At 37.0% G+C, this 25,604-nt stretch overlaps 1 protein-coding gene across 1 annotated transcript; it reads right to left on the bottom strand.

Moving 5' to 3' along the window:
* Window positions 1–2,554: 2,554 nt before the first annotated feature.
* CHURC1 (churchill domain containing 1) lies at window positions 2,555–19,931 on the bottom strand. The gene is made up of 4 exons (XM_063088533.1): window positions 19,843–19,931; window positions 12,158–12,293; window positions 10,313–10,383; window positions 2,555–4,996 (listed from the first exon to the last, which is right to left on the bottom strand). Exons 1-4 carry the CDS (start codon window positions 19,879–19,881, stop codon window positions 4,904–4,906), a joined length of 339 nt encoding a protein of 112 aa, XP_062944603.1. The 5' UTR covers window positions 19,882–19,931; the 3' UTR covers window positions 2,555–4,903.
* Between the last annotated feature and the right edge of the window lie 5,673 nt (window positions 19,932–25,604).

Below are 25,604 nucleotides of genomic sequence, written 5' to 3'. Positions count from 1 at the left end.
GGTTTTCCAAACCGGACACACTGCTTGAGAATCTCAATGCTGAGAAGAAAATTGTTTTTCCTTTAATCACTCTGCTCCCCATAACCATATTCTAAGCACTTGCATCATCTGAGAAATAAATGTAGAGGACATTAAGGATCCCCACTGTCTGACCTTCAACTAAACCTCTGTCATCGATTGATAGTGCTTTATTTCAAAAGGGTAACCTGAGCATTACAGTGGGAATCCCCTGGCATCCTTCTGCAGGGCCTTGTGCTAAATTAAGGTCATCCTTTGGCTGCCTGGTTACATCAGCTGGTTAGAGAGCAGCCTTATAATGACAAGGTCACGAGTTCAGATCCCCATTTCGGCCAGCTGCCAAAAAAAAAAAAACTGTCTACCCCCTTGACTTGACTCTTCGGAAACCTCAAGCCTTTCAGATTCCTGCTCTTAAAGTCAACAGCTAGGTATGAATTCTTTGGGGGCAGGACCACGCACTGATTGTAGACCAATGATGGCAGAAACAACTTGCTTTCCTGAAGAAATGAAATAGAGAATCCATGTTGGATGCTAGTGTGATTTGTTCACCATCCTGATAGTGCCATAGCCTGTTGTTACTTCCAATAACAGAGCCAGCTGTCTCACATGTTGGCATTATGCCACAGGCAATTTAGGGCCTGATAAGCCAGTACAGTGTGTTGGGTCTTTCCCATGAGGCTCAAGTTCAAAGAATCATTTAGGGATTCCCAAAGGAATGGGAATTACAGTATAAATGATTTTGCAGAGAGAGAGTCAGAGGGAGCCATAATGATAGAATGAGGGCTCTTTACTTGGGCAAGGTAAACACTGTTTGCTTTAGACAGGACCTGATTAGTTTGGCTCAGGAAGGAACTAAAAAGGCAGGACTGGAGGAATTTGTTTTACAGGGACATTTAGCTTTACTAAATCTTTAGTTGTGCTGTTGTCAGAATGAAGAGAAATGAGGAAATGTTTCCTTTTCTTTATTCCTCATCTTGTTTGTCCCCCTTTTCATCCTCAGAAGTATCAGCTTATGGTCATAAACATACAAGGCAAAGCTTTAATATAATCACCCACTTTCCCAGATAAACAAAATCTTTTAATCAAATTAAAAGAATAGAGGCAGTCAGAAGTAGGGAGAAGTCTAATTAACAAGCTCTCCCAGAAGTGCTGAGATAATGCTACTCAATTTAGAGAAGGCACAGGGAGAATCATTTCTCTGAGGGCATTTATAAAAATTATAGCTTGGAATAAAAGATTTTAGGGGGCCAACGTATAGAGACTGAAATTGATAATTATCTCCATAACTATATTCCCAGAGATATAGCTCCTTAGTTTTAGAAACAATGAGTCAAACTTCAGAACTTTCTTATAATCACCATCACAACCATCATCCAAACTACCATTTATTGAATATTTACTATATTCAAACACTGTGCTAAGTACTTTATATAAATTAGGTTATTTAATCTTCATACGAACCCCAAGAGGAATTTTTATCTTTATTTAAAGAGACGGTAGGAGCCGGCCCATGGTTAACTTGGGAGAGTGTGGTGCTGACAACACCAAGGCCACAGGTTCGGATCCCATATAGGGATGGCCGGTTAGCTCACTGGGTGAGCACGGTGCTGACAACACCAAGTGAAAGGTTAAGATCCCCTTACCAGTCACCTTTTTAAAATAAATAAATAAAGAGAAGGTAATTGAGCAAGACACCTGCCAGGGATGAAGGGCTAATAACAGCAGAGATGAAAGTTAAAGCCAGGACAGTCTGACTCCACAGTCTACCCTTAACGACGACACAACAATGCTGCCTTCTAGCTCAGATTTTTCCTTCACAAAGACCACTGCACACAGCATTGCACAACTTAAAAACACTTTCATTTATATCATTTGATTTTAAAACTATGTGAAGGAGACATGACTGCTCTATTTTTTTCCACTACAGAAACTGAGGTACAGACAGGATAAGTGAGTTACTTGCCCAATGTCCCACCACTAACAGGTGGCAAAGCTATTCTGGACCCAGCTCTCTTGATTTCTTTTCTACCGAACCATACTGTATCTCACAATAGAGACTTGTACTACAGTCAAGAAACATACATTTTAAAATTGAAAGCCTCGAATTCAGTCAAGTAACTAGTCCTGCTCACAAAATGAAAGAATGAAACTGCAAGGATTTCTGATACACTGAAATAAAGAACAGTGAACATAAGCCTCTGAGTGGTAACTTACAATTAAAAAGCCATATCTGGTTGTGCCCAAGCTATTTCATATGTCAGTTAGTATTGGGAGATCCCAAGACCCTTTGAGAAAGTCAGAGCTAGTTAAAACAACAAATACCAGCTGAGCTTTTAACTTCAAGAGACTGACTAGCCAGACCTGTACCGCATAGAGTGAGCAGAGAAAGAATGATGTGCCAGAACAAGCCCACATTTCCAATTACACCCATAGGTGATTTCTTTTCCTTCTTTTATCTCAGGAAGGAAGAAAAGACAACATATGCCTCTGCTTGGTTCCCCTTTATTTGAACAGAAAAATAAGGATTCAGTGGAACTTGGTTCAAGAGGTCTCATTTTATTAGAGCCACAAAAGAATTCTAGAAAATGATAAAAAGTATCACAAAACACGGCACAATGTTGGCTTGATAATAATGAAGTAGATGAACAAAATCTTATGTTTTAAATTTTTCTAATACATGGTCCAAAACTAATAGATACATTCTGCAGTAGGTGAGGATATTGGTAGGGACATAGAAAATCGTACTCTTGGGCTTCAACCGACTAAGTTGGAAGCATTAGCAAACTGCAAGAAGGGGCAATTCAGAGGCTATAATGGGCTTAGTGCTGCTATTTAAAGTAATGAAGCATTTTCTCTGCTTTCTGGATTCATTTCACCAAATGATTTCTTCAGCAGGTCAGATATAGATTTGCAGCAAAATGGAAAACATTTTCCAGGAATAAAACGACTGATCCCTACAGAGCAGCTGACTTAACTTTCATGAATAATAAACCTTGATCTGACATGCCTAGATTCCTCAGAGTGCTGTCACTGATATTCTCAACCTCTTCCTAATCTTGCCAGACCCTTATAACCTCATGTTTACTGAACACTACTATTGAGAGGCAGTCACTGTACTAGTGTGTGACCGGAGTAAATTACTTAACTTCATTGGGCCTTGTTGTTTTTTTGGCTCTAAAACTGGAATAGCAGTAGTACCTACCTCATTGAGTTGTTAAGGAGGATTAAACAATAGTTTAAAAATGCCTCAGCACATAGTTAAGTACTCAATAAACCTTACTATTATTATCATTGCTGATATACAACAAAGCTATTCCTGGTCTCAACAATAAACATTTTGCACACTTTTTTTTTCTTATAAGCAACGCCTTAGTTCAGAATTTCCAAATCTCTCAGATATGAAGAGGAAATAATATTGTTTCTGATGCCTGACCCTTTCAGTTTTGGTGTCAGAATGAGAACTGAAGCCACTTGATTGTATCTAATACTTTACATGCTTTCCAAAGTATCTTACATTCATTGATTCATTTGGATTGCCTAACAATACTATGAAGGAAGTATAATATCAATTTTTGTTAGCCCAATTTCATAGAAATGGGACAATGAAGTCCAGAGTAATGCTTTGCTTAATGGTTATACTGCTACCAAGTGGCAGAGAAGCCTCCATTCCAGAGTTTATCACCCCCAAGCCAGTGCTCATTCAACCATGCAAAGTAAGATGTTCTAAGATCTCTTTAAGCAATTGAAACCATTCTATTTGTTTATGTTAACTAAAATCCACACTTTATTCAGATTTCCCTAGTTTCTACCAAATGTCCTTTTTCTGCTGCAGGATACCATTTAGGATACTACATTACATTTAGCTGTCATGTCTCCTTTCGCTCTCCTTGGCTGTGAAAATTTCTTAGACTTTCCTTGTTTTTGATGACCTTGACAGTTTTGAGGAGTACTGGTCAAGTATTTCATAGACTGCCCATCAGTTGAGATTTGTATGATGTTTATCTCATCATTAGACTTGGGTTATGGGTTTTTGGGAAGAAGACCACAGAGATAAGATGCCATTCTCAACACATCATACATGCTATCAAAACATGGTTTATCATTGATGATGTTAACCTTGATCACCTGGCTGAGCTGGTGTTTGTCAGGTTTCTTCACCATAAATTTACTCTTTTTTTCTCCTTTCCATGTTATACTCTTTGCAAGGAAGTCACTACACACAGCCCATACTTAAGGAGTGGGGAGTATCTACATAAATTATTTGGAATTCTTCTGCACAAGAGATTTGTCTATTCTCTCTGTTATTTATTCAATCACTTATTTACATCAGTGTGGACTACAGATATTTATTATATAGTTTGGGTTATTATCCAATACCACTTTATTTACTTTGTTGCTCAAATTGTTCCAGCTGTGGTCACTGGGAACTAGTTCAGTTGGCTCCTCTGTCTGACATACCCCCAATCATTGTGAATTTATTTTTAGCACTTCATTTTTTTGTGGCACAAGATGCTTCAGGCTCATCTTGTATATTTCATGCCCCAGTCTTAGAATCATCATTTTTCCAAGGAGCCCTTGTTCCTTTTATTAGAAAGCAAGACCTGGGCACTAGGTGTGCTCCCATTCTAGTCATTTTCTGGGTACATTAATGCTAACAAAGATACTTTACTCTGGCTGCACTGATGTCAACTGTGGACTTTAGCAGAAGAGCTCAGCTTCAGAGAACAACAATCCCCTAAATTACTTTTTCTTTCAAAGAATAGGTAAGTCTAAGCAGAAAAAAAAAAACAACACATGCAAAGAATTTTCATTATAACCTAAGACAAAACCATTGGGCTTGCTGTATTGTAAACCAACCCAACACATAGTTACAACAGAAGGATCCTTAGAATAACAGAGTCATTTGCCGGGGGTCATCAGGGAGAATACTGACAGTATCTTCAGCTTTGCCACATAGCAGACACAGCATGGTATACTCCTACAACAAGATAAAGTGCATAATTACCTCAAGGAACAGGGAGAAAGAAGCTTCATAACTTACTCTGTTTGACTGAGCAGTCTTAACATGAATATTCTTTCTATACTTTAATAGGTTCTTTCTATTCTTTCAACACCTATCAGCAATGTCTTAGAATTATTCTGTGTATTCTAGAGCCTTTTGTTTATATAAATCGAATACATGCTGATGCTCTACTTACTATGTATGTAAGAATGTCATCTTAGAAATCCATGGCTATTTCTTGGACTCACTTAAAAAACACACATACCTAGCTTAGTGCTGCTATTTAAAGCAATGAAGCAATTTGAGTGTGGGACCCCAAGGACAAATTCCTGTTCTTAGAGCTATTCCTTTCTAGGATATTTAACACTAATATGCAAAAGAAATTTTTTAAAAGGAGAAAATTCCTAAATTAAAAAAGCCATTTTTGTTTACTCTAGGAAAATAAACAATTATGTTAAGTTCACTGGTATGTCATGCCTCATATTTAGATAGCTAGTTGTCTGGAATTTGATCTATTTAAAAGTTTTATGTTTCTGGCAGACTGGTGACAGAAGGCATTTTTATTTTAGACCAAAGTCTCTAAGGGAAAGTCCTGTTCTTATAGCTGTCCCTTCTAGAATATTTAGTATAGTCATAAACTATAGAGACATATTTCTTTTAAACCTTTTATTTAAAAACCTTTCATCTTCTTTAGGAAAACAAACACCTATGCTAAATCTATTAGTATTTCCACACCCAATGTTGAATTTGCTAGCTGTCTGGAAACTAATCAGTAAAAGCAGTTTGTGTTTCTTGGATCTAGATAGCCAGTAAAGAGGGCTGCAGAGTAAACGACAATTATGGTACAAAGACTTAGAAACAGGCACCTGCCTTTCCATTTCCTACTGGTGAGTTCAGCAGGCGAGCTTAGTTGTAGCAGTGAAAAGGTTGCTTCTTAAAGACCACATTTAATTTTAAAGTCTGCTCTACACAAAGAGTAGTAATACATGCAGACTAGAGCTCAGAGAACAAATACAAGTTGCATGAATTAAAAATAAAATAAAAATCTTCCCTCTCCAAGGTCTTTTACTGCTCTCAAATACTTCTACTGCTTTAACCCACCAGACATTACTAGTGGGATGGCAATCTTTCACTAGAAATTTAGAAAAAGTAATACAGTCAAAAAGAGAAATGTGTAAACCTAGACAAATATCTGAGTTTTCAATCAATCTATCCACTGGGAAGTTTACACTGAGTGCCGACATGCTCGGCAACGTGCTGGGTGTGCTGGAAGACAAGAAAGAAGGCAAGGACAAGGTCTGCCTGTACAAAACTTATACTCTAACGTGGGAGGAAAAATAACTACCACATGATATAATCTGGAAAGATTATTAAATCAGTAAGACTGATTATACCTATAATCTATAATTTATAGGTGACCTGGAATCCAAATTTCATTTCAACTCAATTGTTTGGAATTCAAAAACAGTTTCCCACAGAAGTAATGTTACACATGACAGTTAGGTTCCCAGGAAAACCCACAAGTTTTTGAAATTTATATTGTACAAGTACTATAGACTCTAACCATATATAGCAGTGCTTCTGTGGGAAAATAGGTCTGTAATTCTAACTTGGGATGCCAGGAACACATCTCCCTATACTGCCAGGAATAAGGTGGAATTGGGACACCTTTTGCCAAAACTATCTAAGTAGGGAGAATAATTTCCCCTAGTCATTCATGGGGACCCTCAAGGGATCCACCTGGGCAGGGCCAAGGGGTAGAGACTGGATGGAAAGGTATAGTGGGTGGAATCCCCTTTGGGTAAGACCAGATCCTTTGTTTTATTCTGAGTGTCCCTTGGCCCCTTTCCTCTATTACTCTCTGTTAATTCTGACCCCAAGTCCTTTCCTGGCCTACAGAGGAAGAGAAAGCAGTCTCACAGTTCTGCTCTTGTTTCCTGAAGTAAACACATAGTCCACTGAGGGGCTTTTTGCCAGGGGGATTTAAAAAAGAAAAAAAAAAAAAAAAAGGATACCTATAATCATTTATAAAGTATTTTTCATTTAAATTCTGTGCTCTGTCTCCATGTTCCTCTCTAGTCTTGCCATCAGAAAATCTTACCTTGTTCAGTAATGGTATTACAGTTATTCTAAAAACACCATCTATATCGTTTAGAGATAGATAATGAAAAAGTTACAGAGGTAGTGACATGTTTGGATTTGCTTCAAAATAACACTGTGGGGAGATGTGGGAATGGTGAAGTATGAATAAAGCAAATTGAAGCCAGGTAGTGGAGGTTAATACACTATCTCCCTGCTTTTGATTATGTTTAAATTTCCCATAAGACATTTAAAATAAAATAAAACAATCATGGTGGTAAGTAGGGAATCCCACCTTGAACTACTGCCAGGATAAGATGGGGTCTGGGGTAGGGTGGGGACAGGGTAGGGTTAAGTCACAGCAGCTGAGAATAAAGAGTTCTTGTGGTCATCAGGCCGAGGCGGAAGTTCCAGGAGGCTACTCATTTGAGTCAAGGTTTGACATAGGTACAAGAAAAGTTCAGAAAAGGAAGAAAGTTGTATGGGTTGGATTGTCAAGAGCAAGAAGTTAAATTCAGCTATGAAGACGTAAGATTTAGTTGGCTTGAAGGGAGAGAAAGGGACGATTCAAATCAAGGAAGAAGCATGAATGAAGACAGCAACAGGGAAAAAAGCAAGCACATCACATATGGAGTAACAGGGAAATGAAGCTGTACTTGGAGGTGTGTTAGCAAGGGAGTGCAGGATGACATGCTGAAGGAAGATTAATCTGATAGCAGTGTGTAGAACTACAGTTTGGGAATGCTGCAGTAATTTAGATTTGAGTGGGTACAGTCCCTGACATGAGGTATGGTAGCAGAGACAGAAAAAAAGCAATAGAAACATGGGAAAAAACGAGGGCAGGTGAGGTGTTAGGAGTAGAGAAGGAGATCTGGAAGATATCTAACAGGTTTTTTTCTGAGACTGACTGTATGTGTGCTCACTATATGAGGGAATATAGAGAAAGTTCCAGAACAGAGACCAAAGCTCAGGGGAAAATCAATTAGGAAAAAACAGGAAAGGAAAAGCAAAGGAGCAGTTAAAATGACTTAAAAAGAAAGAAAAAAAGTCAAGCACTATGAACCTCGAGGGAAGAAATGCTTCAAAAAGACAATAATGATTAACAAAATCAGATCCAGAAGAGATGGTAAGAGAGCTAAGAACTGAGGCAAAGTCACAGGATTCGGTTAGATTATAAGAAACCTCTGAGAGTAGTTTTAGTAAGTGAAAATGAAATCAGTTTGTAGGTGATTAAGAAGGAACATAGGGAAATAGGATGAAGTCCTATTCAAGTAAAGAAGCAAAAGGAAGGAAAGTGATGATTATAGGATAAAACCAGAGTGAAATGAGGATTTTAATTGATTTTTAACAAATAAAGAACTAAGTATGTTTAATGTAAAAAATTTCTTAAATCCCACAGAGGAAAAGAGAAGGAGAGAGGGTAACACACAATTCCTGAGAAAATGTAGCAGGGGTAGCATTAGAGAGGAGGAAATAAAACTCTTCCTCTGTAACAGGAGGGAAGGAAGATAGTCTAAAGATGGGACACTGCTAGTGTGGTGTATGTACAGGAGAGCAGTGGGAAATACGAGGAAGGGAAGCTGGGCCAGCCCAGTAAGAACACTGGAATGAGGAGCTTGGATATTATACTGTAGCAAAAAGTGAGCTATGGAAAAGCCAATGAGGTGGCCTGAAAGCATCATTTTAAGAAAAATAATCTCTTGGCAGAGTATAGAACATGGGTTGGGAAGAGCAGATGTTGGAAGAGAGAAGCCTAGAGGTAGAGGGTACAGTTTAAGAGTTTCTTTTCAAGAGAATTTCACATTCTCTAGGCATTATTACCATAAGCCATCCTCCTTTACCACCTTCTTCTTATCCCAGAGTAATTTCTGGGGAAGCTCTGAAAACAGCTGCATTCAGTCATAAAAGAAAATCAGCTAGACTTTGATCACATGGCAGTGATTTACAATGACTTGGTTAGCATAAGACAGGCAATCTCAGTAACCATTTAGGGGCTCTAAAAAGCTCACACGATCTTTAGGAGCTTCTGGAAAATAGCTATAAGCACTCCTTTCCTCCCGTAAAAGGATAGAGCTGTTTCTTTTAAGACCATGAGATGTTCATTCCCCTATTTGGCCACTACTCATTCATTGAAATCTCAATTTTGTCCTAAGTTACACATATCATATAAATATTTTTTGAGGTATAGTTTTTTAGATGCTGAGGAGATACGGTCAAGGTGTTGTTTAGACTGACTTCACATATATACTATGACAAGTGACTAAGCGCTTTCTTCCATGCTAAAATAAGAATGAATGAGAGGGAGTATACTATTTTATGATTCTGTTATAGAAGATTATCATTTTTTTTCTAATTAATATAGTATCAAAATGTGAGGAACTTAAAAAAAAAATCCCTTTCCCTGTTAAAAGCTCTAATCTGATATTTATATCCTATGGATGAATATGTAGTTCATGCAAAATTTGTAATTTAATCTTGAAGGCTTGAAAACGGAGGCAGTGAGGGACTGATGCAGGTTACAGTTTGTCCTGGGCTCTCCCCCACTGTCCAGCTTTTCTTCCTGACCATCAGACCTGTGACTTTTTGGCAACTTCAGGCCTACACCAACCTTTCACAGAATTCTTAACATGATCTCACAACTGCATAAGGACTAATACTTATAATACAATCCTTATTCTCTAGCTTCATGGTGGTTCAGCTTTTCTCCTCAAGCTTGATGCACCCATCTTGTAATTTTACTTAACAAATAATATTAAAATATCTTACTACAATTGAAACTATAGAGTTGCTCAACTCTGCATGCCAACTAAGGAAACCAAAGTTAACCTCCTTATCAGAACTTCCATGCCCAGCCAGTATGGTGGCAGGAGACAGGCCAATACTCAAAGTCAACAACCGTGCAGTCATATTACTGTGCAGAAGAAAAAGAAGCACAATAGTAACCTCATAATGTGAAGCTCTTTATAAATAAAATGACAGGACTGAGATATTTATAAGGCACCCACTTTGATTTGTGACTCTTGTGAACACAGGTTTGCATGGATCCACTCACATTTAAAGTCTCTCTCTCTCTCAACTTGCACAGGTAGAAAAAAGGAATGGTCTCCTTCAATATTTGTTAGTACTTCATTTATGAACACTATAAATAGATTTCCAAGGGTACTTTTATTATCCCCCCCCCTCCCAATAACATACCTATATTTATACATTTACCTGAAATTCATCCATGATACTGAAGGTATATTCATGCCTGGCTACTACGTGATGACAATTCTTACACAAGTCTGCCAAAACAAAGAGAGACTTATGTAATTAAGTCTTGGAAAGTTTCTTAAAACAGTAAGATTTCTACTCTCAGCATGATATTACTTAAAAATAATCTTAACTCAGTCATATTTAACACAGCAGGAAACCCATTATAATATTGTCCTTGATAAGAAATCCAGAATCTGTCACATAGGCAACACTACACAATTAAGGGTTTGAACTCAGAGACTAAACGTGTATATATTGACTCCCACTGAAAGCTCTCTAAGGGAATCAATTAACAGATACTGAAGTGTGTGTGTTTTGTTTGTTTTTTAATTTTAACTTCTCAATATACATTGTAGTTGATTTTCGTGTCCCTTTATCCATTCCTCTTCCCCCCCACCCCCCACTACATCATATCTGTTCATCTTAACACATTCAAGGAACTGTTGTGATTGTTGTGTCTTCTCCCCCTCCACCCTTTATTTGTTTGTATACTTATTTATTAGCAGATACTTAAATGTATTTTTTAAACTAGCTGGACCTATCTACATAAAAGCTTTTATTCTCAGGAATGATAGAAATTGTACTACTATAACCAATCATAAATAAAATAAAAAACAACGTGGGACATTAAAGCAATTTAATGGTAACAAAAGAATCTAGGAAAAATTACAATATATTGAGTACTTACTGTGTGCCAGATACTGCTTTAAATACTATTTACCTATTTATTCACTTACTCTTCTCAAAAAGCTAATGAGGTAGATACTATCATTATCACCTTTTTAGGGATAAGGAAACAAAGGCACACTGTGGTTAAGTAACTAGGAAGCCTTCTGAGCTAGGAGGTGTTGGAACCGGAATTCAAAGCCAAGCAGTCTGGCTCCAGAGCCCTTGATCTTAACCACTATCCCGTACTATCTGAACAAAATACGGTTTAAAGGGAGTGTTTGCTAAAATCAAAGATACTTCAACTTAGAACATTTTTCAGTTGTATGACTTTTTCCTAAAGGCTTGGCATCTTTCATCTCTCTTTCTCAAAATATCATTATCTGCACATTTATTCCTCATATATTCAGAACATACCCAAGAACCAGGAGACAAACAACATTTAAATACCTGTCACAATATCTGAGCACTAAAGTGTGCATACACTTAGTATATTCATAGAAATTCTTAGTGCCAACCTCAGAATTGATTTATTTTTATTATACATAATTTATTTATCTGGTTTCCCAGTATTGAGGACAAGCAGCAGCATATGAAGGTAGCACACTTACGGAAGCAAAAGTAAAAAAATAACAGACTGACAGTGAAATAGGAGACCAAAAAATGCTGTAAAAGCAGAAACAAGACTGAAAAAACCATAGTATTCCAGGGTCACTTTGTGTAGGGGCAAACAGCCCTTAACACTTTAACAGCTGTTGGAAGACATCACTATATTATTCTATAGCAGGTGAAAACTCACATGGATCACCCTAAAGTAATCAAAAAAAATTTTTTTAGGTCTCTGTATCTTGTTTAAGGCAGCATAAAGGCTTTAAAAATATGTCCCTGAAAAATAATTTCATAAACAAAGGAATTCAGTGCCTGAATCACAAGCCTTATTTATTTGAAAAAGTCATTTATGTGGAATATCTGATGATGCTACATATATGAGTTAACTATATTTTCCTCTTAAAAATCTACCTAGTAACTATGTGCTACAATACGACATTGAAATAGGCCTCACAGTACTTTTCATGACATATCAATTTCCAAAAGCTAATATCTGTTAACAGACTCACATTTAAAAAGTCTACTTACGATCATAAGTAACTATTTCTTCTCCATCTTCTTCTTTCAAGGATTTGTTTGTGATCAGCATAAAATCTCGCTTACTGCACACTGCACAGCCTGTAAAGTTCAGCAAGAAAGATCCATTCTCCAGGCAGGTGTTACCCTAAAACATTAAAAAAAGAAATTTACTTTTCTTACATTTCAAAACCTTTCATGGAAATGATTAATAGACTTAAAATCTGTTAAGGTAAAAAACATGGCCAGAATTGCCTTGCTTGAGGGCTATACCAAGAAATGTTTGAAATTACTAGATTTCCTAAAGAAGTTAAGTAAAACTGAAGCACAGTGTTAGGTTTGTAAGTCTCTGAGTACTGCAACTGTGTTTAAAAGAAAGGACTAAATGCAAATGGATACTTAGAAACAATAAGAAAACCTTAATAATATAAAACATTATATAGTAATATTAAACAATAGCCAACAATATTAAATGAAGTATATTATAAAACAAGAATTAAAATTCCATCAAAATGGAAACACTGAGCCAATAATAAAAATGATCTTATACACTGTGATGCTCAGTTAATTGTTGAAATAGCTTTTTCTCAAGCCTTTACAATACCACAAAATAACCAAAAACACTGGGCTCTACAGATGTCAGCCCTTAAGGATATGTGTAATTTAGGCAGAGCAGGTGAGATCTGCAATTTATCCAACTGACACAACAGCATTCAAGACAGAAAGTGTTTTGCTTCATCACTAAAAAACTGTAAACAATTTATATTCATGGCTCCAGAAAAGTCCTTGCTAAAGGTTTACTAATAATGAAGAATTAAAAGTCATTTTATAAATAATCTAGTCCAACCCTATTTCTGGTCCAATCCCAAACTTAGAGAGTATTTTTAAATAGTTAATGTCACTAAAAATCATTCAAATCAACATTTCTCCAATGCATCTATGTGCCTGATACTGTACAAAGCAGTGGATTCAAGGATAAGCCAAATATGTTTTTACCTTCAAAGAGCTTCAAGAAGTATTAAAGGAATTAAGACCCACCTTAAATGCCACAATGAAGTCTTCCTCAATTCTCAGCACCACAATTAATCTGTCCCTTCTGAGTGGCTTCTTAGTTCTATGTATTAAGGAAGAGATTAATTCTGGTGCAGGGAAATCAAAATATTACTACACAGTTTGGAGATATTAAATCACAGGCACATTGACTTAATTACTCAAGGAAAAAAAGCCTTGAGACTAAGGTATAAACCTGCAGCTATTATGAGCAATGCTTTGCTTTTTAAAAAGTAAGCTTTTTTGAGGTATCGCTCACATACAATAAAATTCATATTGTAAGGGTACAGGTGAATGATTTTTAACAAATGTATATACCTATGAAACCACTACCCCAATCAAGGTAGAGACCATTCCTATCTCCCCAGGAAGTTCCTTCAGGTTTTACAGTCTATCTCAAACCTCCATCCTATACCAGGCACCCACTCGTCTGATTTCTATTTCTACAGATTAGTGTTGCATGTTCCAGAATTTTATTATAAACAGAATCAGTATACTCTTTTTCATCCAGCTTCTTTTGCTCAACATAGTATCTATGTTAATCATCCATGTGGCTGTATGTATTGGTAGTTTGTTGCTCTGTATTGCCAAGTCGTATTCCATTGTACAGATTCATCTGTTGAAAATCTGGGGTGTTTTCAGTTTTGGACCATTATGAATAAAGCAGCTATGAAAATTCATTACAAGACTTATGCGGACATATGTCTTCCTTTCTCTTGAGTAAATATCTAAAGTAGAATTACTGAATCATATGGTAAAAATGTCTTTACAAGAAACTGCCAAATGGTTTTCTAAAGTTTCCATTTTATATTCCTGCTAACAATGTATGTGTTCCAGTTGCTTCTCATCCTCACCCACACTAGGTATTACGTCTGTTTTATTTTAACCATTCTAGTGATGTAAAGCGGTACCACATTGTAGTTTTAATTTGCATTTCCCTAATGACTAATGATGTTTAGCATTTTTTCATGGTGCCTGTTCATATTTTCTTTTGTGAAGTGTCTATTCAAATCTCTTGCCCATCTTTTAAGAGTTAGGTTGTTATCTTCTTATATTTATTTATTAGAGTTCTTTATATATCTCAGATATACATCCTGTGCTAAATATACGTATTACAAGTATTTTCTCCCTGTCATTGGTTTACCGTTTTTTTAAATGGTGTCTTTTGAAGAGTGAACAGTTTTGATTTTTATGAAGTCCAATTTTTTGGATCAATTTTTTTCTTTCATGATTTGTGCTTTTTGTCTCCTAAGACATTTCTGTTTACCCCAGGGTTGCAAAGATCTTGTTTTCTTCTAGAATTTTTATAGTTTTAGCTTGTAGGTATAAGCTTATGATCCATTTTGAAATAATTTTTAGATATGGTATGAGGTAAGGATAAAGGTTTATTTAGCTCCATATGGATATCCAGTTGTCCTAGCAACATTTGTTGAAAAGACTATCCTTTCTCCATCGAATTACAATGGTGCCTTTGTAGAAAAATCAAATGACCACATTTATGTGAGTCTGCTTTGACTATTTTTGTTCCCTTGATGTATATATCTATCTTGGCACTAATACCATACTCTCTTGATTACTGTTGCTTTACAGTAAATCTTTAAATCAGGTAGTTTATATCCTAGAACCGGATATTCCAGGTTCTTTTCATTTTCATATAAATTTTAGAATCAGCTTATAAACTTTTACAAAAAAGCCTACTGGGATTTGAACTGAGACTGCCTTGAATCTATAAAAGCTGACTGCCAAGGACTCGAAGAAATCAAGGAAAGCAGAACAGACTTAAAAGAAAAAAGATCTAAATACCAATTTCAAATAAATTGAACTCTGAATTTGACTGCATCCATAAACACGGGTACCTTGCATAATGTGACCTAACTTCTGTAACCTGACCTTGTAAGGAGGCAGAATGCAACTCCAAGGAAACGCTGAAAGAGAAAGATCTATGTATCTGTTGTGTGATAAGTAAACAAATATTTGAAATGGCGAAATGCAAGTATACTATAAAAGAAACTGATGGAACTTTCTATAAGAGCTCTGGTCATGTGAAAGCAGTGAGGGTAACCTTCATTAGTGAGCCATGGTTCTTTTATTAAACGAGGCAAGATAATTAACATCCAAATTTGGGAAAGTAAATTAAAAAGCACACAATATTCAGGGAAGTTTTTGAGGCTCCCATAATGGGAGGAAAAAGAAGAATGCAATCCAAATCAATTCCTTGATAATAATAGTAAACCGTAACAGTTTTGAGAAAGGAAAAAGCATGTTAAGTACCCTTAGGAAATGTGACTCAGATAAATCCTGGTTGATGACTTGAAAAACTATGCAAATGTGCAAGAAATAGATGAAAACTATGATAATTATTATAACAGTATGTTATAAAATCTTAAAAATTTGAGAAATCTGCAATTATTTTGACAAGGATTGGACAATTTGCTTTTTCCAGAAGACTATTATTTCAGATAGTACGAGTTAATAGTTAATGTAGATGTAAGCATAATGTATATGTAAGTTACTATGTATGTTTTGTCAGGGAATGTTTAAAATTAAAAACGGAAAATACAGTTTTTAAGGAACTACCTTTGGGTTTTGTTGTTTTCTCTATTGCTTTTCTATTCTCTGTTTCACTAATTTCTACTCTAATCTTTATTTGCTTCCTTCTGCTTGCTTTGAGTTTAGTTTGCTCTTGTTTTTCACTGTCTGAAAAACAAGATTGTTAGGTTAGGTTATTGATTTGAGATTGTTCTTTTTTTAATACAGGCATTTATAATTAATTTTTTTTTTTTTGGCAGTTGGCCAGTACAGGGATCCGAACCCTTGACCTTAGTGTCATAACACCCCACTCTAATCAACTGTGCTAACTGGCTGGCCCAACTGTAAATTTTAAAATGCAGATTATTTTAAAGCATTCATTTACATACAATTGTTTTACTAATTATTTATCAGACAGCATTTAACTAACTATGCAACAATTTGAATACATGACCTTTGATAGCTTAGTTTTAAATATATAAAACATGTAATTTTAAATTTAGACATCACTAATTCACACTAATGTTTTCTCTCTGATTAATCCAAATTAATGAAATACATCTATATTGCTGTTGCATTACTGAGAAGTTTAAAGTTGAAACTTGAAATATATGAAATACAGGTTTCATTTCCAGTTTGATTTGAAAAATATTTTATTACAGTTTTGTGCCTGTTCAGTAATTTTAGAAAATGCAGCAGAGTTTTAGTTCCAAGTGGTTTGCTAAATGTTTTTATAAAAGAAAAAAAAATTTTGGTTCACCAATTGAGTAAAAAAAATTGGGGTTCCAAAAATTAGTATGGTTCATTTCCAGCTGGATTCATGGCTGAGTTCAAGTTCTCATTGTAACATTACAGTCAAGTAGGCCAGAGCCCTGTTGGGAATTCAGTACGATGTATCTTCTAGTCTGTGAAAAACATCTACCACAAACTTCAGATAATTATATGTAACCAAAGATAAATTATTAACTATTATTTACTCTTACTCGTTCTGCACTTAAAGCTTCCCAACAAGCTAATCCATTTTCTCTGTCAAAGTTTCTGAATGAGGGGAGTATACTTGCTGTCGCCGTCTTCTTATTAATCTATCCTTTGCTGAGCTTGAGCAAAGTGGCTTCTGCTCTTACTGCCCTTAAAAATATGTTACGACTTCAAAGAATCCCAGAGTTGGAAGAGTCCTCACGGTTACAAATGGTCACTCTACTGAACAAGGAGAGTTCAATCCCTCTGTTACTGTTAGAAAGGTTTTTGATCTGTTAGAAAGTTCTTTATTCTGATCCAAACTCTACACCCCTGTAATATCCACCCACTAATTATTTCTAAATCTGCCTTCTGAAATTCCAAAGAAAAGTTCAATTCTTTCTCATGACGGCCCTTTATTTTAGAAGTGAATAAAATCAGAGTAAAGTGCTTCTGAAAGGCACTTTCCTGGTTTTCCAATCACTTCAATACTTTCTTTACTATTCTTCCTTATGCTTTTAAATTTTTTTATTTCTTAAGTTATTTAATTCTTTGAAGCTCAGTCCTTGATTCTCTATGTTGTTTTTCTCAGGTAAAAATCCTTTCTATTTTGACACTTTTATTTGGCTGACTCATCTATCTGAATCTCGTACCCAAACTGCAATGTTACATCTTCACCTAACTCCTCAGATGTTATATCCTCAACCCCAAATGAAGCATGATAAAAATAATTTGACCATTTGCCCTCCAGTTTTGGTTCTTCCCTCCCATATGCCTCTAATTTCTGTAATGATACTTCCAATTTCCCAGTCGCCAAGATTGAAAGCCCTGAGATCATCTACAGCTCTTTCCATTTTCCCTCCTACATAAATTGGTTGAGTCCTGTTAGTTCTTTCACTGGAATAAAGTTTTAGTTATCTCATGCCTACACTACTGTTGCCACGTCTCCCCAAATGCTCTGTGGGGTTATCCTTTTACACTTCCCTCAACCCCATAAGATTCATTTTCCTAAATAACAAATTTCAGAATCATTTCCCTATTCAAAATTATTTTGATGGTTGCCCGCTGCCTAAAGCGTAAAATCTAAACTTCTCAATATGACTTTTAAGTCCTCCATTAGCTCCACTCTTAAGAATCCAGTCTAATCTCTTTAATACTCTCCACTGCAAACTTCTCCCTCATGGTCCCTGTAACGTGCAATGTTCATTATTAGATTCATAAAAATCTTTTTAAACTAAAAAAAGTATGAAATAGAACACAATACAGAAAAGTACATGAAACATAAATGTACAGCATAATGAATAATTATAAAGTGAACATCTATAGAACCACCACCCAAGTAAAGAAATAAAACAGTTTGCACCCCAGAAATCTTCCCCTGTGACCCTTCATGACCATACTCTAATCACTTAGCAATAAACACTACCCCAACTTTATAGTAACTGCTTGCATCCCTTTATAGTTTTACCACCCAGAAACATCCTTAAATAATGTTTTAGTTTGCCTATTTTTGAATTACATTTTATGTGTTCTTTCATCAACACTGTATTTGTAAGACTTAATTCAGTTTGCTGTGTATAATTCCGGTTATTCTCATTGCTCTAATTCAGGGTTTCTCTACCTCAGCACTATTGACATTGGGGCATATAATTCTTTGTAGTGGTGGCTGTCCTGTGTATTGCTGGATGTTTGGCAGCATTGCTGGCCTCTACCCATTAGACATCAGTAGTACCTCCCCCCACCCCATCCCCATTGTGACAACCAAAAATGTCTCCAGATACAGTCAAATGTTCCCTGGGAGGCAAAATCACTCCTGGTTGAGAACCGCTGCTCTAATTCATTCAGTCTCATTACTCATTCATTTGCAGTGTTTCATTCTCTGAAGTAGAGGGTACTTCAAAAAGTTCGTAGAAAATGCAATTAAAAGATAATACAAATCTTTCCACAAACTTTTTGAAGCCTTCTTGAATATCACAGTTACTTTTCCAGTCTACTACTACAGATAACGTTATGAACATTCTTATACAAATCTCCAAGTGCACATGCACGTGTTTTATTCTAGAATGGGAATTGCTGCATCATTTCAATATGCACATCTCCAACTGACAATGCTAAACCTTTTTTCCAGAGGGATTGTACCATAAAAGAATTCATGCTGTCATATATCCTTCTCAAAAGACTAAGTATTACCCATAAAATACTGACACAGAAGCAACTATAGAGATTTTCTACCTCCCAACCAATGCAAAAATCATTGTTCTTGTTATCTACCCCGGCCTTCAGCTCTTTTCTTTTCTACCCTAACCACAACTACTCCTTCAAGTCCCAACAGAAGTCCACCTTTGGGGGGGGGGTAGGGGCGCGGAGGGGGAACGGAGACCAGCGCTATTCCCTGTTGCTCTTCCCTTTCTCTAAACGTGAATAGTATTTATGGATTGCGCTACTCGTTTTTGTTAATCACATACTCCCTCAAACCGTAAGCTCTTAGGCAGCACAGAAATTGCCTTTATTTCTTCTTAGTTATTCCTTTTTAAACTAGCAAAGTAATCTAGCTATACGTATATAAATGTTCAGTTAGTATACCCTTAATGAATGAGAGAGACAAGCTTTGAAACCTCCTGAGTCTAAAAGGAACAGAGATTTAAAAGAAAGTTAACAGCCAGGAAGCCTGAATTCTAGTCCTGGCTCCGATAACTAGAATGTGAACTCGGACAAGTGAGTTGCCCTCTCTGGGCATCAGTTTCTTCATCTGCAAAACGGGGTTGGAACAGATGACCTCAGAAGTCCCTTCCAGTGCTAGAATTCGGTAAGAAAAGTGAAAGTCATCAAATCGAGTTTGAGGATGAGACCGGGGGTAGTAAGGGGAATCCCTCTGTAGTCGACCTGGGTGGTGGTAGTGGGGTTTCCTCTGCTGTCCCCTGGAACTCAAGAGAACGTGAATGACTGCTGATGTCAGCCGTCAGGGCGGGGACCAGTGGGCACGGACGGCCACAGTCCGCTCCAGGTGACAAGCGCCTAAATACAGTTACCGGGTCACTGGAACGGGCAGGGCGGCCGACTCCGCGCCGCGGCCGGCCTCTCTGGGAAGGCCGGCCGGGGATATTAGAAGCCTCAGGGGCCGACAATGGGCCAAAGGAGCAGGAAGTTTTCCACTCGCTCACCCGGTTGGGATATTCTTTCTCCACACAGTCTCCACACATCGCGACGCGGATAACAGGAAACGACCTTCAGCGCTTCCGGGAACATGAAGCCTCGCGAGAGTTAGAGAAGGTTGCCGCATGCGCCCAAGTACTCGACCTTAGGGTATCTGATCTGGGGGAACCTATTCGAAGTCTCCGCCCCTTAGCAACTGTTGTTAGGGCCGGACATGGTCTCCCAGGCAACGACTGTGGGCAAGGGGTAGCACGACCGAATCCGCTGTGGTGGGAAAGGGAAGTTGATCTTATACTGAGTAAAGTTCTCATATTACTACACGCGATCGCTGCCTCAGCTTAGTCCATTCAAGGAGCAGTAATGATATTCCTTTCTGTACCACTTCTTTCTCTTTTTTTTCCTTCCCTTAATAATCTGTTTTATTTTACTTACTTATGTGGCTGGCCAGCATGGGGACCTGAACCCTTGACCTGGGTGTTACAAGGCTGTGCTGTAACCAACTGAGCTAACCAGCCAGCTTTCTCTGTACTATTTCTTAGGGCAATGCGAGTGTCAAGGGAGCAGATCTTGGCAGGCGAATAAACAATAACTGAAAAAGCACTTAGAGCTCTGTAGAGAATCTCCTAAAGAGAGAACTTAAAATGCTAGTAATAAATAACCATCCCAGGGTCCTCTGGAGAATATAGCGATGAGAAACGTGTTTCTGTCTTTCTGAGGTGTATCACAGAAGCACCTCAGAGGCAGCCAAGTGCTATGTAAACAGAAAATGGCCCAGGTCAATTATTCCTATGTCATTTCCCAATCCTGTGGGAATAAATGCTTATGATTGGCGCCATGCCTCTTCCTTTCCCTTTGAATTGAAAGCATCTTATTATTCACAATGATATAATTAACCTGTATATAAATCTCCAAAGTCAATCTCTATGCTTCTGAACAACTTGTCTTCATCACACCCAGCTGCTCCAGTGGAGATATTTAATGGGAACATCAGCATCCTCCCTTAACCCTGCTTTATTGCAGGCAGATCAGTGAAGAAAGATTGGGGGGCATGTGAGACTCTGGGATCCATATTCTTCAAAGAAGAGATTAATAACCATTTCAATGCAAGCCAGTTTAATTGGGTTTGCTAATATGGGAATTATATCTCCACTGAAGCACTGAAATTGAAACCTTTAGTATTTCAGCCTCCAGTAAGGATCTGCAACGGTTACTAACAATCACAGGTGTGCAAAGAAACTGCACTAACTAGTGCCATCAGAGTTTACTTTATTTTTGGAATGATTATAATACCTCCCATTTATATGATATTTTTCAATCTTCCAGAAGTGTCTTCATTTCAGTTTCTAATTTTATGACATTACAACCCTATAAGATTGGTAAGAAAAGTATGTCTCCCCTATTCAGATGAGAAAACCAAGCAAATTAGTGGTTAAAGTTCTTGTCTATGGTAACAAAACTACTCAGTAGTCAGCTAGGACTCTGTTCCTACCCTTGCTTCAATTTCTTTTTTTTTTTTTTTTTTTTTTTGGTTTTTTATTTTTTATTTTTTTTTATTTTATTTTATTTTTTTTTAAATTTTATTTTGTCGATATACATTGTAGCTGATTAATGCTCCCCATCACCAAAACCTCCCTCCCTTCTCCCTCCCCCCCTCCCCCCCAACAATGTCCTTTCTGTTTGCTTGTTGTATCAACTTCAAATAATTGTGGTTGTTATATCTTCTTCAATTTCTAATACAATAGCCACTGGTCATATTAAAAGTAGCAAGTCTGAACTGAGATGTGCTGTAAGTACATCCTGCGCACTAGATTTGGAAGACTTGGTATGAAAGAAGAATGTAAAATATCTCATTAATAAATTTTACATAATTACATGTCAAAATAGTATTTTTGATATATTGGGTTAAATAAAATTTATTAAAATTAATCTCACCTGTTTCTTTTTTATTTTAATTTTAATTGATACATAATTGTACATATTTATGGGGTACAGAGTCATATTTCAATACATATATACAGTGTATCATGATGAAATCAGGGTAATTAGTATATCCATCCCCACAAACATTTATCATTTCTTTGCAATGAGAACATTTGAACTCCTCTCTTGTAGCCATTTGAAAATATACAATAAATTTGTTATTGTTAATTATAGACATATAGCACTACTATAGAATACTAGAACTTATTCTTCCTATCTAGCTGTAATTCTCTGTCCATTAACCAACCTCTCCCTAGCCCACCTCCCCCTAATCTTTCTCAGCATTTAGTAACCTTAATTCTACTATCTACTTCTATGAGCTGACTTTTTTTCAGCTCTTACATGGCTGAGAACATGAGGTATTTATCTTTCTGTGCCTGGCTTATTTCACTTAACATGTCTTCCAGGCTCATCCACATTGCTGTGAATGACATGATTTCATTCCTTTTTATATCTGAGTAGTATTCCATTGTGTATATATACCACATGTCTCTTTATTCATTCATCTGTTGATGGACATTTAGGTTGAGTCCATATCTTAACTATTTTAAATAGTGCTACAATAAACATGAGGGTGCAGGTATCTCTTTGGTATACTGATTTCCTTTCCTTTTTTAATGTGATACTAGAAAATTTAAAATTATACATGTAGCCCTCATATTCCTATTGGATAGGTCTAGTCTATACAATTCTCTCTCTTGATCCATTTTTAAATGCTTTCTCTATTTTTAAAGCCTAATGCCAACTTTTAATTTTACTAACCATTGTATCTATTTTATTCAATTCTATAGATATTTGTTGAGTGCTTTCAATGTGTAAGGAACTGTGTGGACAACAGGAAGATGAAAAAGACATTGTTCTTTTCTACTCTCCAGATATTCACAATATCGTCTGAGAGATAAAATGAATACAAATACCCATAATTACTGGCAGACTATGGTGTAGGAGCACAAAATGGAGAGAATATTCCCAGGCAGGGCACTGGGAAGGAAGAATTTCGGCCTTGAAAAATGTATAAGATTTCAAAAAGCAGAGATTATTAGTATAGGAATTTCAGGTGGACCATATAAAGGAATTTGGATTTTATTCTGCAGGTGATATAAAGCCACTGAAGCCTGGAGCAGGAGAGTCATGACAGAGTTGTGGTTTAGGAGGATTATTTTAGTAGCATTTTATTGGGACTGATTCAAACCATAAGAAGTTGGAGATGTGAAAGGCAGACACTAATGGGAACCACAAGGGGGCGATGTATAGCCTTCTGCCTCGTCACTAACAAAACACGTGGCAAAAAATAAAATTAAATAAATGAAAAATTACACTGCAGTCACAGATCTCAAAGAGCATGTCCTTTGGCATGAACTGATTGCCTGTTCTTAGGCAGGAAAGACAATCTACACGTTTACGAGTGTCTTTTCACCTTCCCAGAGTGATAAGCTATCTTGTTACTAAAATGAGCAAGTGAAAAAAAAAGGTCATCTTATTCATAGGCACAAAAGTTCAAGAGCTAAGGGCTATCCACCCAATGAAGTCCTTCTTCAAGTGAGCCACGTTCAGGGCAGAGGGGCAGCAAATGAGACTGGAGGGAAGTGAACAGGACCAGAAATTAAAGTGTGATTGCAGACATAGGAGTATAAAAGTATCTGAGGTTGACAGGTGGAAGAAAGGAAGCAGAGGCTACAAAGCAGAAGATTAGCACCTGAAAGGAATGAACAAGTAGTGTAAGATAAACAAGTCAATAATAAAAAAAAATCTATTTTCTTTTCTCTTATAAGTAAGTATATAAAGATTGCAGGAACATTTTAGGATTATCTTGTAGTAGAATTTTCTCTATGACAATATGTCTTTAATAAACATGCGGTGTCAATGATGTATGTCAGATATACCCATGTGTTGCAGTTTATGTGTGAGATTGTCTCCTGATAAAGGAATCATTTTAGAAAAACCTTAAATGTTAAAATGGTCCTACTTTCTGGCTTAATTACAGGTGCTAAACTACATCCCTGAGGAAAAACTGAAGTTTTCCCTAAAGAGTGCAGTTTGAATCTCCTTTTAACACCTTTCTATTACCTTTCTTCTTTTGCCTTTTATGATGCCCAGAGCCAAGAGGCTGGAAGGATGCAGTGCTGATCCTACCTGTCCTCTTCATCCTTTGTTTAAAGGGGTAAAGAAGTGCCCTGAGGCTTTATGGTAACATTGTCAGACAGTTTCACAGGTGGAGGGAAGGAAGCTCACCTCCAAGCAGAAGCTCATCTGCTCAGCGAAGGTATATGTCATTCTTTCCATTAGCTCAAGGAAAGTGTGAAATAAGAGTCTGTGGTTGTCTTTACCTGGTATCACCTACCTGGGATCAATGAATCAACAACAGCCATTCTGGGCTAACACAGTGAACACAGGTAAGCCTAGCTGAGGACAGGTACAGTAGATCTCCTAAATGTTCAGGGTCAGCAGTTTTGTGGAGTTTTTTTCTCTTAGCTCGGTAGCTGAGTGGGACTTTCTTTCCTTCAGGGTTCTCATCGCCCATTTTGAGCTACTTCTATTCAGATTACAAATTCCAGTCTTTCAAACACATGGCTTTAAAAGCATAGGAATAGAACCACCATTTCCCTGTGATTCTGTTTTCTTCAGCTCTCACTTTCTTTTCAAATACAGATGATCATTTACATATAAAATTTTCATTATTTATGTCAAAATCTCCGATGTAGTATCTTTCAGGGTAATATTATCTCTCAAGTTTTACATGGATTGGGATGATTTAGCAATCAAAATGGGTCTGGGTTTAGATATGTTTATTGTGGATTGTTCTTTTTCCTAATGTGTGCCCCAAGGATATAGTAAGACTCAGAACCGACTTTCGTTATCTACACCTACATCGACTCTGAGAGGTGAGGTAGTTTGGAATTTTTAGAGAAACTGGGAGGAGTGAGGAAGGGAAGTCAAGAGGCTCCTGTTTTGTCCTGAAGAATGGCCAGCAGAGGGTTTATGTCAAGGTAACTCAGGCACAAAATCCACAGGATCAAGAAACTTGGGTAGTGCTGAAAGTACTTTTGACCTGGAAAGGAGAAGGGGTGCATAGAAGCTTCAAAGAGCATTTGGGAAATAACATGGTGATTTAAAGTTAAAATTTTAGATTCTGGTCCTAACTGCATACCAGGAGGACCATAAGCAAGTTGCTTATTGGTTGAGCTTCAATTTTCTAATCTAATCCGTCAAATAATGAAAATAACAAATACACCTACCTCACAGGATTGCTTTATAAAATGGTACACAAATGTTTTAGATATGAGTATATACATAGGACTCAAGTGTGTTAACAAAAATAACTCTGGACTTGAGCCTGAGGTGGTATAAGGGAAGCTAATAAATTAGGAAAGGAGACTAGTAATGACTAATACCTGCCCAGTGTGTAAATCCGTGTCTGGCCGAATTGGGTAATATGAGACAATATATTTTAACAAATTTGTACAAGGTGGTTTGGGTGCACTGGAAAAGACTGAGTGAGCATGTTGTGTTGGAGAGGACAATGTGGTAGGAGCCTTGCATTAGGGAGTGAAACCACGGGAGATGGAGAGAAAGCGAATGGCCAGGCTCTCCAGGAAGGGGATTTGGAAGGTTACATGAAGCGTGCTACTCTGGGTTCATACCTAACCAGATTCCCAACCCTCCTTCTGGTTCCATGTATTCTTTCTCTTTACAGAATCTTCTTTGAGAACTAATGAAAAAGCATGTAGAGTTTTAGAGAACAGAGGCATATTAATAAGCAGCTATGGTAAACTAAGAATGTAACAGTTAC

The sequence above is a fragment of the Cynocephalus volans genome, chromosome 3, assembly GCF_027409185.1.
Source record: "Cynocephalus volans isolate mCynVol1 chromosome 3, mCynVol1.pri, whole genome shotgun sequence".
In the NCBI taxonomy this organism is placed as follows: Eukaryota; Metazoa; Chordata; class Mammalia; order Dermoptera; family Cynocephalidae; genus Cynocephalus; species Cynocephalus volans.
This window is presented reverse-complemented; position numbering and strand designations above follow the sequence as displayed.